This window comes from Pongo abelii, chromosome 6, assembly GCF_028885655.2.
Source record: "Pongo abelii isolate AG06213 chromosome 6, NHGRI_mPonAbe1-v2.0_pri, whole genome shotgun sequence".
In the NCBI taxonomy this organism is placed as follows: Eukaryota; Metazoa; Chordata; class Mammalia; order Primates; family Hominidae; genus Pongo; species Pongo abelii.
This window is the reverse complement of record NC_071991.2, coordinates 98,821,718-98,836,459: the sequence shown is the minus strand read 5'-3', so window position 1 is coordinate 98,836,459 and position 14,742 is coordinate 98,821,718. Positions and strand designations below refer to the sequence as shown.

Genomic DNA, 14,742 nt, shown 5'->3' with positions numbered 1-14,742 from the left:
TATTTATTGTGGATCACTATGAAGGTATTCTGAGGAACTTTTAATATCTTGGAATGTTGATAGGTATACTAAAACAACTACAAAAAAACAGGTTTTGAAGTCCAAGATAATGTAATGCTGGACCAAATAAGTAATATTTGTTTGCAGTGAGACTCCTCAGAAACTTTAATAGCCAGTGTGCGTGGTGAGCCTCCTAAACAAGAAGGGTTTTCCGAACTTAGTGGACTGTAGAGCTCTCTCTTCAGGGAACATGTTTTGGGAAACAGCAGGTTGTTTCAAGTGAGTCGTTCTTTGGGGTTTTTAAAAAAATTACTTATTATTACTATATTTGCCTTTTCTCCCTTGCAGCAGTTTTCATAATTACATAAGAGAAAACAGCAATAAATAAAAAATCTTATAGATTTGTTTTTGGCAACATATTTCCTGTTAAGAATAGGCTACTTTTTTCCCTTTGTAGCAAGCCAACCTCAGAATCCTAAGGTGTTTTTTTTTTTTAAAGATTACATTATATAAGTCGAATATTAGTTTAAACAATTATTTCATTTTATGTTAACCAAAGCTTCTCAGATTTTGGTATTGACGCTTACTGGCAATGGGTACAATAGGTCTCCTACTTCTGCTTTCTTTTTTCCCTTCATAATATTTATAGAGAATATACAAGGGGAAAAGTGAAAATGTGGCCATGATGGTCATGGGGTTTTGTGGGGAGGGGGAGGAGATTTAGATTAAATATGTTATATTTCTTCTGAAGGCCACTATTTAAATATAAGTTTTTCCACAAATACATAATTATCATTCCTGTCTTTTATTGTGTTCTTTTTGACACATCTATATACCTAAATCAAGAGGAACTATATGTATAATCTTTGTAATTCAGTGCATTTCTTTTTTTAGAAAGCAAATATATTATTATTTTTTATTTAGTTAATTTATTTTTTGAGACTGAGTCTCACTTTTATCACCCAGGCTGGAGTGCAGTGGTGCAATCTCGGCTGGCTGCAACCTCCACCTCCTGGGTTCAAGCATTCTCGTGCCTCACTCAGCCTCCTGAGTAGCTGGGATTACAGGTACCTGCCACCATGCCTGGCTAATTTTTGTATTTTTAGTAGAGACGGGGTTTTGTCATGTTGGCCAGGCTGGTCTCAAACTCCTGATCTCAAATGATCCTCCCGCCTTGGCCTCCCAAAATGCTGGGATTACAGGCGTGACGCCTGACGTATATTTTAAAGCAGTGACATGTTTAGACTTTTTTTCAGGTTAATTTTTTATTTATTTATTATTTTCAGGTTAATTTTTTAACTGCACCAGAAAACTGGTTTGATTAATGTTTACTGGAGTGAATAAAAGCAAATATAGTAAGCTCACATTGAGCATCATCAGGATGTGAGGTTTTCCAGATAAGCTATTTTTTTAGTTAATGGAAACGTAGTTTTAAGTATCAAGATTTTATAAAAATATCTTCGTTGCTGAACATATGCAACATAATGTCACTTTATTTTCAGTATTGGTTTGTCATTATACAATACTGATGCCTTAGGGCAGCTGCAGCTGTGCTTTACCCTTTTCCCTTCCTTCCCCTTCTAAATATGTGGTTTCTTGTCCTTTATGATTTTAGAGAGTAGTTACAATTGTGCCTAATATAGGAACTGATATGTAAGAAGAAGAACTTTTATGAGCCATGGTCTTTGTGACATTTACTTTGATTATTTAGAGATTCTTTTAATCCTTATCTGTTACCTCTCCCGCCTCACTACCCTTGAGTTCTTCGCAGTCTGGCATAGTCTGGATAGGTGATTTTTAGAGAATTGAGGCTTGATTTTTTTGTAATAGGTGAATTCTGGATGTTTGGTATATAGTTTTGCAACAAAAGAGGTGTCACCAAAATCAAGAAGTATTTACATTTTTGTGAAAAGCGTGTGGATTTTATTCTTACATTTTATTTTAACAACTTAAGTACCATCATGTATTTTATCAAGCAGTATATACTTTTTAAATTGGAAACATTGTTGTGTGTAACTTGCCATGTTTATAACATTTAAGTTAATGGTTACAACTGATGGATTTGAAATATTGTGTTATTAAACTAGAAATTTGTATGAAATTATATATAATTAAAGGTTATATTACAATATATTTTAAAATTTAATACTTTTACAGATTAAGATTTTGATGACTTCAATTTAATTTTTAAAATTTGGTTTAAGTTTAAATATGTTTATTCAGGTGGGTGATCATCGTTTTTTCTTTACTATTGGAGAATAAAGGTTTTGGAAGATCATTGCTGTTTTGTTTCAAACATGTGAGAGCTAAGCAGTTTTTATAAAGGCCAATTTCCTAATAGAATTTATTTTTGGTTTTATTAGTGGGCAAATGGCATCTACTTGTACATTCTGGTTAAAAGAGAGAGACTTATACTTTTGTTATAGTAAGTTATGTGTGAAAGTGAATTTTACATATCATCTATATGTTTTATATGTATTTTGGCATGAGGTGGGAAGAACTAACTAAAAATTCAATTAAGATATTTAGCAATATAATCGGAGTAGAGTCTGTATTACTTTACTTTAAAAATTAAGGGTCTCTGAAATTCCTTTGAAATAGTTATGAATTTTAATAGGACCATACTTAAAAATAATCAACAAAAGATAAAGCCTCTTCTTAGGTAGTGCCCAAACTAGACAGAGAATAGGGGGAAAAATCGGTTTTTGATTTATTCAGTCTATTATGTTAAACATTTTAATGTTTAGGTCTATACTAATTTAGACGTGTTTTGTTTTATTTTGAAATAAAAAGCAACATTTGTAAACTTGGAAATTAATGTAAATGTATAATTTGAAAGAAATGAGATGGCTAGGTCAGTAATACTTCTTCAATCAATTAAATAATTATTCTAACCTGAAATAGCAACATCTGGTCAAAGCAAAATTAGTAAATAAAGTTCTTGAGTCATGACACAACATATGATGTGTCTGTAATATTACCACCCAAGTTTTACCCATTTTTTTCCTGTTACTCAATGATACGTGTTTTTACTCACATTTAAATACATAAATTTTCCTCTACAAGGACTGTGTTAACAGTTGGTTCTGGTTTTCTGATTATTGTATTATCTCCTACTCTCTATAGTTTAATAATGTTATAGTTTTTTGGTTTTATTTCATGTATAATATGACTTTTTAAAACTACTAGATAGATTGAAAGTTTAGTTGTGCTTCGCATTTTAGAAGAATTCACTTAATGAAAATTCTTTCCTAACAGTTATCCCCTCCCCACAAGATAAACTTCCCAAATTATTTAGGTGATCATTGTTGGTACTGTGATGTCATAGAATGAACCAACTCAGTGGCAAGGACTTGATTATGGCTTTGTTTAGAACTAAATGTTTTAGGTATCTAACTTAAACAAGATAAGGAAATTTATGCACAGAAAATGTACTTATTTGTATGAAGTGGAAAGATATATAATTTGACTTTTTTTTTTTTTTTTTTGGTCTCGCTGTGTTGCTCAGGCAGATCTTGAACTCCTGGGCTCAAGTGATCCTCTTGCCTCTGCCTTCTGGTTAGCTGGGATTACAGTTTCGTGCCACCACCCCTAACTCTAATTTGACTTTTTAGATATACTTCAAAGCACTTGGAAAATTTGTGTTTTACAATATCAGTTGTTTGATTTCACTTTCTAAATGGTTATCGTCTCTCAAAACTCCTTATGGTCATTTGCAGATACAAAACTTAGAATCTCAGAATCACTTAACAGACTTGATGTGTTATATTCTGGTAAATGTGCTAGAGTTCAGATTGATACCCTTAGCTTCTTTGATAGACTGCATTAACAGAGGTGCATAGACTGAATTTCTTACTGTGCTGCTATTAATGCATCTAGAGCCTGAAGACTGTTGTAGAGTTAGGCTTTAACTGTTAGCTCTCTTGATATTGGAGATGATAGGAATTTTTAGGTGACAGGAAAAAGATGAGACAATGAGTATACAATGGGGGCATAAGCCCCAGCTGTTCTTTTTTTGTTTTTTTGAGACAGGATCTCGCTCTGTTGCCCAGGCTGGAGTGCAGTGGCGTGATCACAGCTCACTGCAGCCTGGACCTGCCAGGCTGAAGAGATCCTCCCACTTCTCAAAGTGCTGGGCTTACAGGCCCTTAATTTTCTAACTTGTAGGAATGGTTTGTGGTTCTGAGAAGTCAATTTGTAACAGTTTAGGAAAACTTAAGCTTAGAAATCTGGTGAATTTATTAAAGAATTAATGTTGTTATTAAACTGCTTTGCTGATTATAATAACAAATGAGATTCTCTGTCTTAAATGATTTTGTTATGAAAACATGTGGGTTGGGGTTTACTTTGTTAGATTGTGATACTCCTACCAGCTATGATTGTAAGGATTCAACTTTTGGTGTGACTGTCTTTTATAATCTGTGTCTGTGATGTGATAAAAGTTGACCATCCATGTTTGCCTGAAAGACAAGACTTTCAGTTTTAAGACTGATAGTCCTGGGCAAACTGGGACAAATTGGTCTCCTAAATTCGGTGTCCACAAAGGCTAATCCAGAGAAAGAGACAATTACAGTTTTGCTTATAATTTGGTCATCAAAAGGAGTTCTTTTGCTTGAAGACAGACTCAATTTGTTTACTAGTGTTAGTATATGAAAACACATAGGTTTCTTTGTCAGGATTTAAATATGCTGGCAAAAAATGTAGTTACCAATGAATCTTGAGGTACACATGGCTTTGTTTTGGCTCTTTGAATGCTACCCATTTGCTAGCATTATGGCAGGTGAGTTTATATCATTATCAAGTTTTCTTCAGCAATCTGCTGTAAAACATTCCAGTTAAGGAAAGCACAGCTCAAGGAACGCAAATGATTTCTGAAGGTCATGTAGCTGGTAGATAGCAAAGGCAGATTTGGATTTTAGGATTCCTGATTCTTAATTTCTTTTTTTTCTTTTTTTTTTTTTTTGAGACATAGTCTCACTCTGTCGCCCAGGCTGGAGTGCAGTGGCACAATCTCGGCTCACTGCAAGCTCCGCCTCCCAGGTTCATGCCATTCTCCTGCCTCAGCCTTCCAAGTAGCTGGGACTACAGGCACGCGCCCGCCACCACATTCGGCTAATTTTTTTTGTATTTTTAATAGCGATGGGGTTTCACCGTGTTAGCCAAGGATGGTCTCGATCTCCTGACCTGGTGATTCGCCCGCCTCGGCCTCCCAAAGTGCTGGAATTACAGGCGTGAGCCACTGTGCCCGGCCGTGATTCTTAATTTCTAGTAGTTTCTCATGAGAGTTAATAATAGATATATAAACTGGTTTGTAGTTAATATGGTAAGATCAAAAAAGAAGAGCATCCCTGGTGGCCTTTTAGACATATAAGCCACTCTTGATGGTTAAATGTTTTCAGAGGGTCTAATTTTGAAAATTTTGATGAAAAGATATGAACTTCATTTCACTTTAGAAAAATGCAGGTACACCAACTTTTGAATATTCAGATAATGAGTTCCTCTGTTCTAAGGAGACGTTAGTTGTCTAGAATTAATGCTTATTTGTCTTAACTCTGTTTTCATAAGCAGTGTGTAGGAATAGTTAGAGAAAGTAAAATAGCTTGATTTAGTGCAACTTTTATTTTTAAAATGCCTTATCTGTTACTGTTAGTTTTGTTTTGCTTGCCTCATTATGATATAATATTCTGAGATAATAATTTATTGTTACAAAATGATAGCAAGCATTATCTTATGTGTAACTTTTAATTAAATCCATATTCTTCAGGTAAAAAGAACGTATTCTCATGGTACTTACAGAGCTGGCCCAATGCGACAAATAAGCTTGGTGGGAGCAGTTGATGAAGAAGTAGGAGATTATTTCCCTGAGTTCCTTGACATGTTGGAAGAGTCACCATTTTTAAAAGTAAGAGATAATCTGTCATGGGATTAGAGTTTTTTTTTTTAAAAGGCAAGAAAAACCAATATGAGTAATCTAAATTGTGATTGTTTCTTTCATGCTACATGCAATATAAATGAATGGCTGTTTCAGAAATAGAAACGTTTTGGTTTTATTTGAACTGGAGGGAAGGAGAGCAAGAGATGGGAAACTGACATAATTCTTGTGTAGTGTGTACATGCGACATCTCAGGTTCTAATTGTAATGGCAAAGCTAAGTGGTGGGCCATGAAATAACACCTCTTACACTTTAGGAAATTAGGTTCCATGTGTTTATCAGCTCTTTGTAAATTAAGTACTAAAGGATTTAAGAAGTACAGGAAGGATTCTACTACAAATGTTTAAGACAAAGGAATGGCAGTTTAGCCTTGTGGAAAACTCGCCTGGGAAATTACATATCCATATTTTAGCCATGGCTATACTTATCTGGGTTGGGCAAGCCCTTTAAACTTTCTGGGCTTCAGTTTCATCATCCATGAAATAACATGTTTAGACAATGTAGCCAAAGCCCCCTTTATTTAATTTATTTTTTGAGACAGCCTCACTCTGTGCCCAGGCTGGAGTGTAGTGGTGTAATGTGGAGCCCTGACCTCCGTGGGCTTGGATGATCCTCCCACCTCAGCCTCCCAAATACCTCGGACTACAGGCACATGCCACCATGCCCAGCTAACTTTTGTATTTTTTGTGGAAATGGAGTTTCACCAGGTTGCTCAGGCTGGTCTTGAACTCTTGGACTCAAGTGATCCTCCTGTCTTGGCCTCCCAAAGTGCTGGGATTACAGGTGTGAGCCACTGTGCCCACCCCAACAGGACCCTTTAAATAGTTTGTAGCCAGATTCCTTTTTTTTTTTAAAGCCTCTTCATTTTCAGAAAGTATTTCTTACTGTGAGGTGCTGGGGCTATCCCACTGAGAGAGGAATCTCTGAGCTGTGTAGTTGGGTTAATTATTTAATCAGTAACTCAAAGGTCAATGCAAACCTACACTGAAATTCAGGGTCCAGGTAAGCTGTGGAATGTGACAAGATTTCTAATACTCACCACATAATCTATAGGACATCTCTTCTTTTATTACTTCTATTTGCTTGGTGTTTTTACCCTATATGTACATATATCTTTTTCTTCCCTTTCTCTTTAACCTTGTTCCATTCCTTTTTCTCTTTTCCTTTTAAACTTTTTGTCCTTTTCTACTTCTCTCTAGCAGTTACATCATGGAATTAGGTTGCATTTATTATTGAATTATATTTAAAAATTACCAAATATTATTTAAATGGTTGCTTCAAATTTAATTTTCAAAGCACATGAACTAAATGCATTATTTCTCCTTTCCTTTCCTTTCCTTCCCCTTCCCTTCCCTTTCCTTTCCTTCCCCTTCCCCTCCCTTTCCCCTTCCCCTTCCCATTCCCTTTCCCTTTCCCTTCCTTTCTTTCGATGGGGTCCTGCTATGTTGCCCAGGCTAGCTTTGAAGTCCTGGGCTCAAGCAGTCCTGCTTCAGCCTCCCAAAGTGCTGTGATTACAGACTGAGCTACCCACACCCAACCTAAATGCAGTGTTTCTAAAGAAATTTGACAAGCCTTTTTGAAAAGGGGGTGTGTGGTGAAATTTTTTTTTTTTTTAATTTTGTTCTCAACATTCCATGGACAGTGGCCCTCAGTTTCCTTCTTCCCTCTCTCTGTCTTTTTTTTGTTTGTTTGTTTTTGGTTTCAGATGGAGTCTCGCTGTGTCATCCAGGCTGGAAGGGCAGTGGTGCGATCTTGGCTCACTGCAACCTCTGCCTCTCAGGTTCAAGCGATTCTCATGCCTCAGTCTTTTGAGTAGCTGGGATTACAGACACACACTACCATGTTAGGCTAATTTTTTGTATTTTTAGTAGAGATGAGGTTTCTCCATGTTGCCCAGTCTTGTCTCAAACTCCTGAGCTCAGGTGATCTGCCTGCCTCAGCCTCCGAAAGTGTTGGGATTACAGGCCTGAGCCACCGTGCCCGGCCACCGTCTTCTCTTTTCTCTTCCCCTTCCCCTTCCCCTCTGTCTCTCACCTCACCTCACCTCACCTCACCTCGCCTCGCCTCGCCTCGCCTCGCCTCCTCTCCCCTCCCCTCCCCTCCCCTCCTCCCCTCCCCTCCTCTCCCCTCCTCTCCCCCCTCCCTCCCCCTTCCCCCCTCTCCCCCCCTCCCCCTTCCCCTCCTCTCTCCCTTCCCCTCCTCTCCCCCTTCCCCTCCTCTCCCCCTCCCCCCTTCCCCCTTCTCCCTCCCCCCTCCCTCTCTTTTCGTTCTTTGGAGTCTCGTTCTGTCACCAGGCTGGAGTGCAGTGGCGTGATCTCGGCTCACTGCAACCTCCACCTCCCAGGTTCAAGCGATTCTCCTGCCTCAGCCTCCTGAGTAGCTGGGACTACAGGTGCGCGCCACCACGCCCAGCTAATTTTTGTATTTAGTAGAGACGGGGTTTCACCATGTTGGCCAGGATGGTCTTGATATCTTGACCTCATGATCCGCCCGCCTCGGCCTCCCAAAGTGCTTGGATTACAGGTGTGAGCCACTGCGCCCAGCCTTGTTCTTTCATTTTAAAATACTTTAATCTCTGGTTTAAGCCAACAACCTCTTCAAGAAACTACTAAACAGAAATATGTTTTGATTTTGTTTTTTTGTTTTGTTTTTAATTATCATTAATCAAAGAGGTATCCAGTTTTTAAACTCTAATTGTTCATTTTTATAGATTCTTATGAGAGCACTTGCTTGTTCAGTCTGTTAACATCATATGATCTATACGGTAGAAGGAAGAATAACAAATGATGAATATATAGTGAATCATACCTCTAGCAGGGTAGGGGGACAGAACCATCCAAGCATAATTATTTTCTTGGTGTGTTTGAAACAATTTTTTGAAGCAAAATATATCAATATATAGGGATATATTCAATATTATGTATTTCAAATGCTTAAGTATGAAAGTATTAAGTATTTCAAATGCTGTGTATGAAAGTGTGTTTGTCAGGGGAACAATATTATTATTAAAATACACTTGAAGATACATTTTGAAAATAATTGCAATCTACATAATTATTTATCTCCAGTGTACACTGCCATGGGGGACGCTATCTAGTCTAAAATTACAGAGTCGAAAAGATAGTGATGATGGTCCCATCATGTGGGTTCGTCCAGGAGAACAAATGATCCCTGTGGCTGATATGCCAAAGTCTCCTTTCAAAAGGAAAAGGTATGTTGTATACACATTTTTATTGGAGGAGATGAGTGTTTGTATGTTGGGGTGTGTATATTAGTTGAAAATTGGAGGAAGGCAAAGTTTAGAGCATAATTGGAATATAAATTTAAAAATAGCGCTACATGCTAATACAATTTGTTATAAAACCTAAAATGTAAATAAGGCATGAGAAATGTAGGCAAATGACAAGAAATTGTAATGATGGATGGAAAAAATGTCATAAGATATAAACTATTTTAGAATAAATGTAATAATATTCAGAACCTGTACTAAGAAGACTAAAATGTTTTGTGGAGGATACAAAATAAGATCAGAACAAATGGAAAGCCCTGCTGTGTTCTGGATTGGATAAAAATGATAGTTCTTTAAAATTTTCTGCATTTCAATTGGACTAACACTTCCAGTCCTGGATAAAATTATTTTAAAATTCATAAGGAAGTAAACTTTTCAGTGAAAGAGAAGATTAGTGAGAGGGAGCTTATGATACAGGATATTAAAAATTACTATAAAGTTCAAATAGATCATTGGAATAAGAGTCCAGAAATAGATCTAAGTATATTGGGAACTTAATATATGAGAGGTGGGAAGAGGAAGATGTATTTAATGAATAATGCTAGCATGTTTGGCTCTCATAAAAACAAAGGCAGAGCCCCTACCTCACACAAGAAGTAAATTAGAGAATTAAGCATCACACATAAAACAGTTAAAATATTAGAATAAAATTATTTAAGCCTGGAGGAGACCTTCCTAAGCAAGACCAAACAATGCAGTGGCAATAGTATTTGTGGGGGAAGCGACATCAACAATGAAGTTCAAAATTATGATAGACTGGACTAAAACATTTGGAACTCATGACAGACCAAAGTTAATGTACAAAGCATTCTCAAGTATTAACAACCGAGTAGAAAAATAACCTCAGGCAGTTAAGTTTATTTTAAAAGAACTATGAGATATTTTTATTCATTATATTGGCAAAAATTATGAATATAGCATTAATATTATAGGCCGGTAGGTATGTGAAGAAACAATTTTTTATATATTGTTGACTGGAGGATGAGCTGCTGTAATTTTGTGAAAGTAATCCGGCAATAGATCATAAAATTTAACATAAAACTCTTTGATCTAGCACTCCTACTTTTGGGAATCCGAAGAAATAAAAACACGAAAGGTAAATAAATTTGTGGTAAGAAAAACATTTTAAAATGGTCTGAATACCTGTCAGGGGAATGGTTGAATAGATTTCATACATTCTTATTACAGAGTATAGTTAGGCCGGGTACAGTGGCTCACACCTGTAATCCCAGCATTTTGGGAGGCTGAGGCGGGCGGATTGCCTGAAGTCAGGAGTTTGAAGATCAGCCTGGCCAACATGAGGAAACCCCGTCTCTACTAAAAATAGAACAATTAGCTCAGCGTGGTGGGACATGCCTGTAATCCCAGCTATTCAGGAGGCTGAGGCAGGAGAATTGCTTGAGCCTGGGAGATAGAGGTTGCAGTGAGCCCAGATCGCTTCACTGCACTCCAGCCTGGCTGATAGAGCGAGACTCTGTTTCAAAAAAAAAAGTATAGTGAAATACGCCAGGTGCAGTGGCTCTTTCATGTAATCCTAGCACTTTGGGTGGCCGAGGTGGGAGGATAACTTGAATCCCAAGAGTTCAGGACCAGCCTGAGCAACATAGTGAGACGCCACCTCTACAAAATAAATTAAAAAATTTAGCCAGTGTGGTGGTACATGCCTGTAGCCCTAGCTCGGAAGGCTGAGTCAAGGACTGCTTGAGCCCAGGAGTTTGCGGCTACAGTAAGCTATGAGTACATCATTGCACTCCAGCCTGGGTGACAGAACCAGACCCTATCTCTTAAAAAAAAAGGTGAAATAGTTAAAATCAAGTTTTAAAAAATGTGTTGATCTGGGTGGATATTCATGACACTTGAAAACAGCCAAATGTAGAGTAATGTATCTAATATGATTTTGTTTTTATCCAAAGAAATAACAAAACCCTCCTGTGTGTGATTATGTATTTATGTGAGCACAGAGAAAAGTGTGGAGAAAATGTACATTAGGTTAACGTCGATTGGAATGGATGGAGATGATGCTAGGAGAGATTATAGCCTTTTGTTTTGTTTTGTTTGTTTGTTTTTGAGACTGAGTCTTGCTCTGTCGCCAGGCTGGAGTGCAGTGGTGCTATCTCGGCTCACTGCAACCCCACCTCCCGGGTTCAAGCGATTCTCCTGCCTCAGCCTCCCTAGTAGCTGGGACTACAGGCGCATGCCACCACACCTGGCTAATTTTTGTATTTTCAGTAGAGATGGGTTTCACCATGTTGGCCAGGATGGTCTTGATCTCTTGATTTCGTGATCCTCCTGCCTCAGCCACCCAAAGTGCATAAGCATGAGCCACTGTGCCCGTCCTGATTATAGCTTTTTAGATTACCTAAAGACGGTTTTACCAGTTAACAGTGATTATTAAGTTAAAAAGAAAATGGGGAAAAAGTCATTGAGTAAACTCTGGGTTGCATGATGGCAGGGACTTTGTTGGGTTTGTTACTAATGTGTCTCTAGCACCTAAACACAGTGTCTGGTGCTTAATATTGGGTGAATAAAATTTTGCAGGTTAATTTATAAGTTAGCAGTAAATGGTAAAATTGATGTGTTCCTCAGTGATTCTTTTTTTTTTTTTTGAGATAGAGTCTAGCTCTGTCACCCAGGCTGGAGTGCAGTGGCACAATCTCGGCTCACTGCAACCTCTGCCTCCTGGGTTTAAGTGATTCTCCTGCCTCAGCCTCCGCAGTAGCTGGGATTAAAGGCGTGCACCACCATTTCCAGCTCATTTTTGTATTTTTAATAGAGATGAGATTTCGCCGTTTTGGCCAGGCTGGTCTCAAACTCCTGACCTCAGGTATCCACCTGCCTTGGCCTCCCAAAGTGCTAGGATTACAAGCGTGAGCCACTGCGCCCGGCCTCCTCAGTGATTCTTAATTTTTTTTTTTTTTTTGGAATGTATGGATCATTTTGAGAATCTCAAAGTCTCTTCTCAGAACAATGCAGATAAATACAAACTTGTAGATGTACTTTAAGGGGTTTCACCGCTACCTTGAGGAACTTCCATTCACTTCAGGGTATACAACCCACGGTATATATGATAATAATAGTCTAACAAAAACAGTGTCAGGCATTGTGTCAAGTGCTGTATAGTCTTAATTCATTAGAATGTGGTATTTATGCAGCTAAATTTGTGGGTTTGAGAACCTGTTAGGTTTCCAGAGGAAGCAACACCATCTGGCATTCTGACACATGTAGAACATTAATCACAACCAAAAAAAAAACAAAAAACATTATTATGTATATGTGTAATAAGACTGTAATGCAGGGGTGCACAAAGAGCAGTTAAATAATAGAGATTAAGGGTGGGAAAGTAGAGAACCAGTAAGGAAGAGTGATCCCTGCCTGGGAAGATAGACAAGGATGAGAGGAGACAGTTATGGGGGTAATACAGAGTTGCATCTTGAAGAAACCAAAACTGTAGAGGAAGATAAAATGATGACTCTCTGCCAAAGAAATTGTTACCCTTTTCCTTGCCTACAACAAAACTGGAGAGGTTTCTGCAATGAGTGAGGCTAAGTAGGCAGCAACTTCTGCGTGTATATGCATTCTAGAAGGAAAGTGGTGGAGGAGGGGGCCAGTGGGAAATGGCTGTCTTCCAAGACAGAGCTAAGGTTTTCCTTTCTACCTCCAATAAACCATGCATGTTTTGTGGAAGCACTTATTGCTGGATGTTATATTGCTAAATCTATTTTTTGATCCTTCCCTCACTAGACAGACTGTAAACTCCCACAAGAGTGGGGTCCTCTTCTGTCTTATTTGCTATTGTCTCATTCACTGGTCCCAGTTCTTAGATAGTACCTAGCACATAGTATGTGTCCTATCAATATTGAATTAATGCATTTTTAAAAGTTACCCATTTGTTTCAGATATATATCTATCTTGTGTTACCCAAGAGATCTGAGTGGGGGCATGGTACCCAAACCCCAGGTAAAGATTCTGTGCATAGGGAAACTTGGGTAAACAACACCATTTGTAATTTAATTTTTTATCCATGTATTTCCTTACAACTGTTCCTGTTGTGAAGGTGTATTAGAAAAATGAGGGTATTGTATTTGTGTTTTTGTTTGTTCGTGTTCATTTTAAAGATAGAATTTGATTTGAGAGCAGATTTCATATATTTTTGTCTGAATTATGTGATTATTGAATGTTTGATGGGAATTAAGTGTCACTATATAAATGTAATTTTCTTTTTTTAAAAAACAGAACTACCAATGAAATAAAAAATCTTCAGTACCTACCTCGAACAAGTGAGCCCCGTGAGATGCTCTTTGAAGACAGGACAAGAGCTCATGCAGATCATATAGGACAAGGTTTTGAACGACAGACTACAGCTGCTGTTGGAGTGCTGAAGGCTGTGCACTGTGGAGAGTGGTATATATAACTACTGCTATTTTAATGAAAGAATTTCTTGGCTTCTACAATTTTTCTTGGAAAATCTTAGTAATTCCTCCTTACTGTGGGAAAAAGTTTCATTTTTTACCCGTATTTGGATATCTTAATTGTGTAATTGTACTAAAGATTTTAAATTGCTAGAATCTGGCCAGGCGGGGTGGCTCACACCTGTAATCCCAGCACTTTGGGAGGCCGAGGTGGGTGGATCACAAGGTCAGGAGATCAAGACCAGCCTGGCCAATATGGTGAAACCCCGTCTCTACTGAAAATACAAAAGTTAGCTGGGCGTGGTGGCGCACGCCTGTAGTCCTAGCTATTCGGGAGGCTGAGGCAGGAGAATTGCTTGAACTCGGGAGGCTGAGGGTGCAGTGAGCCGAGATTGCGCCACTGCACTCCAGCCTGGGTGACAGAGCAAGACTCCATCACAAACAAAAACAAATAAATTGCTAGAATCTAGGTTTCATCATTTGGATTAACTGAAATAATTAATTTCATGTTCTAAGTGACTAGATGTGAAAAAAATTAAAAGGAAAGCTAAGGCTTACCTGGTGCATACTGTATGCCTGTTTACAAATGTCATTTAATTTTTCTCAACTGCTTTTTGCTCCATATTTATCACGTAAGGAAACTGGGGCTCAGGGCTGTCAAATAATTTTTTTTACAGTCATATAGTTAATAAATGGTAGAGCTGAGACTGATTTCAATCTAATTCCATACTCTTCTGTTTTCTCTTCCTCCTGTTTTGCTGTACCTTTTCTGAGGTTTGGTTTCTCTTTATTATGTATTTGCTTTTCTGTATTCTTTTTTTTCAGCTTTGCTTACAAGTTTCACTTTGAATATTTTGACAGATTAAAAAATAGATTGTTCTTTTTAATATACTTGAGGTGTCATCTCATACATTAAATAACTTTTCCATTTATTAAATTGATAAAACATATAAAGCAAAGTTATTGTAATTTTGCGGGCGGGTGTGATTGATGGCTCACGCCTGTAATTCCAGCACTTTGGGAGGCCGAGGTGGGTGGGATCACCTGAGGTCAGGAGTTCGAGACCAGCCTGGACAACATGGTGAAACCTCATCTCTATTAAAAATACAAAA

The 14,742-nt window shown here is 37.8% G+C and overlaps 1 protein-coding gene across 6 annotated transcripts in view; it reads left to right on the top strand.

Annotated features, from left to right (window-relative positions):
• RSBN1L (round spermatid basic protein 1 like) overlaps positions 1-14,742 on the top strand; it is a 97,177-nt gene that overhangs the window by 73,899 nt on the left and 8,536 nt on the right. For all 6 annotated transcript variants that reach the window (XM_054559589.2, XM_054559590.2, XM_054559588.2 and 3 more), the window contains 3 exons: positions 5,765-5,902; positions 9,001-9,143; positions 13,455-13,622. In XM_054559589.2, the coding sequence (XP_054415564.1) occupies positions 5,765-5,902; positions 9,001-9,143; positions 13,455-13,622 (449 nt within the window). The remainder of the gene's footprint in view (positions 1-5,764; positions 5,903-9,000; positions 9,144-13,454; positions 13,623-14,742) is intronic.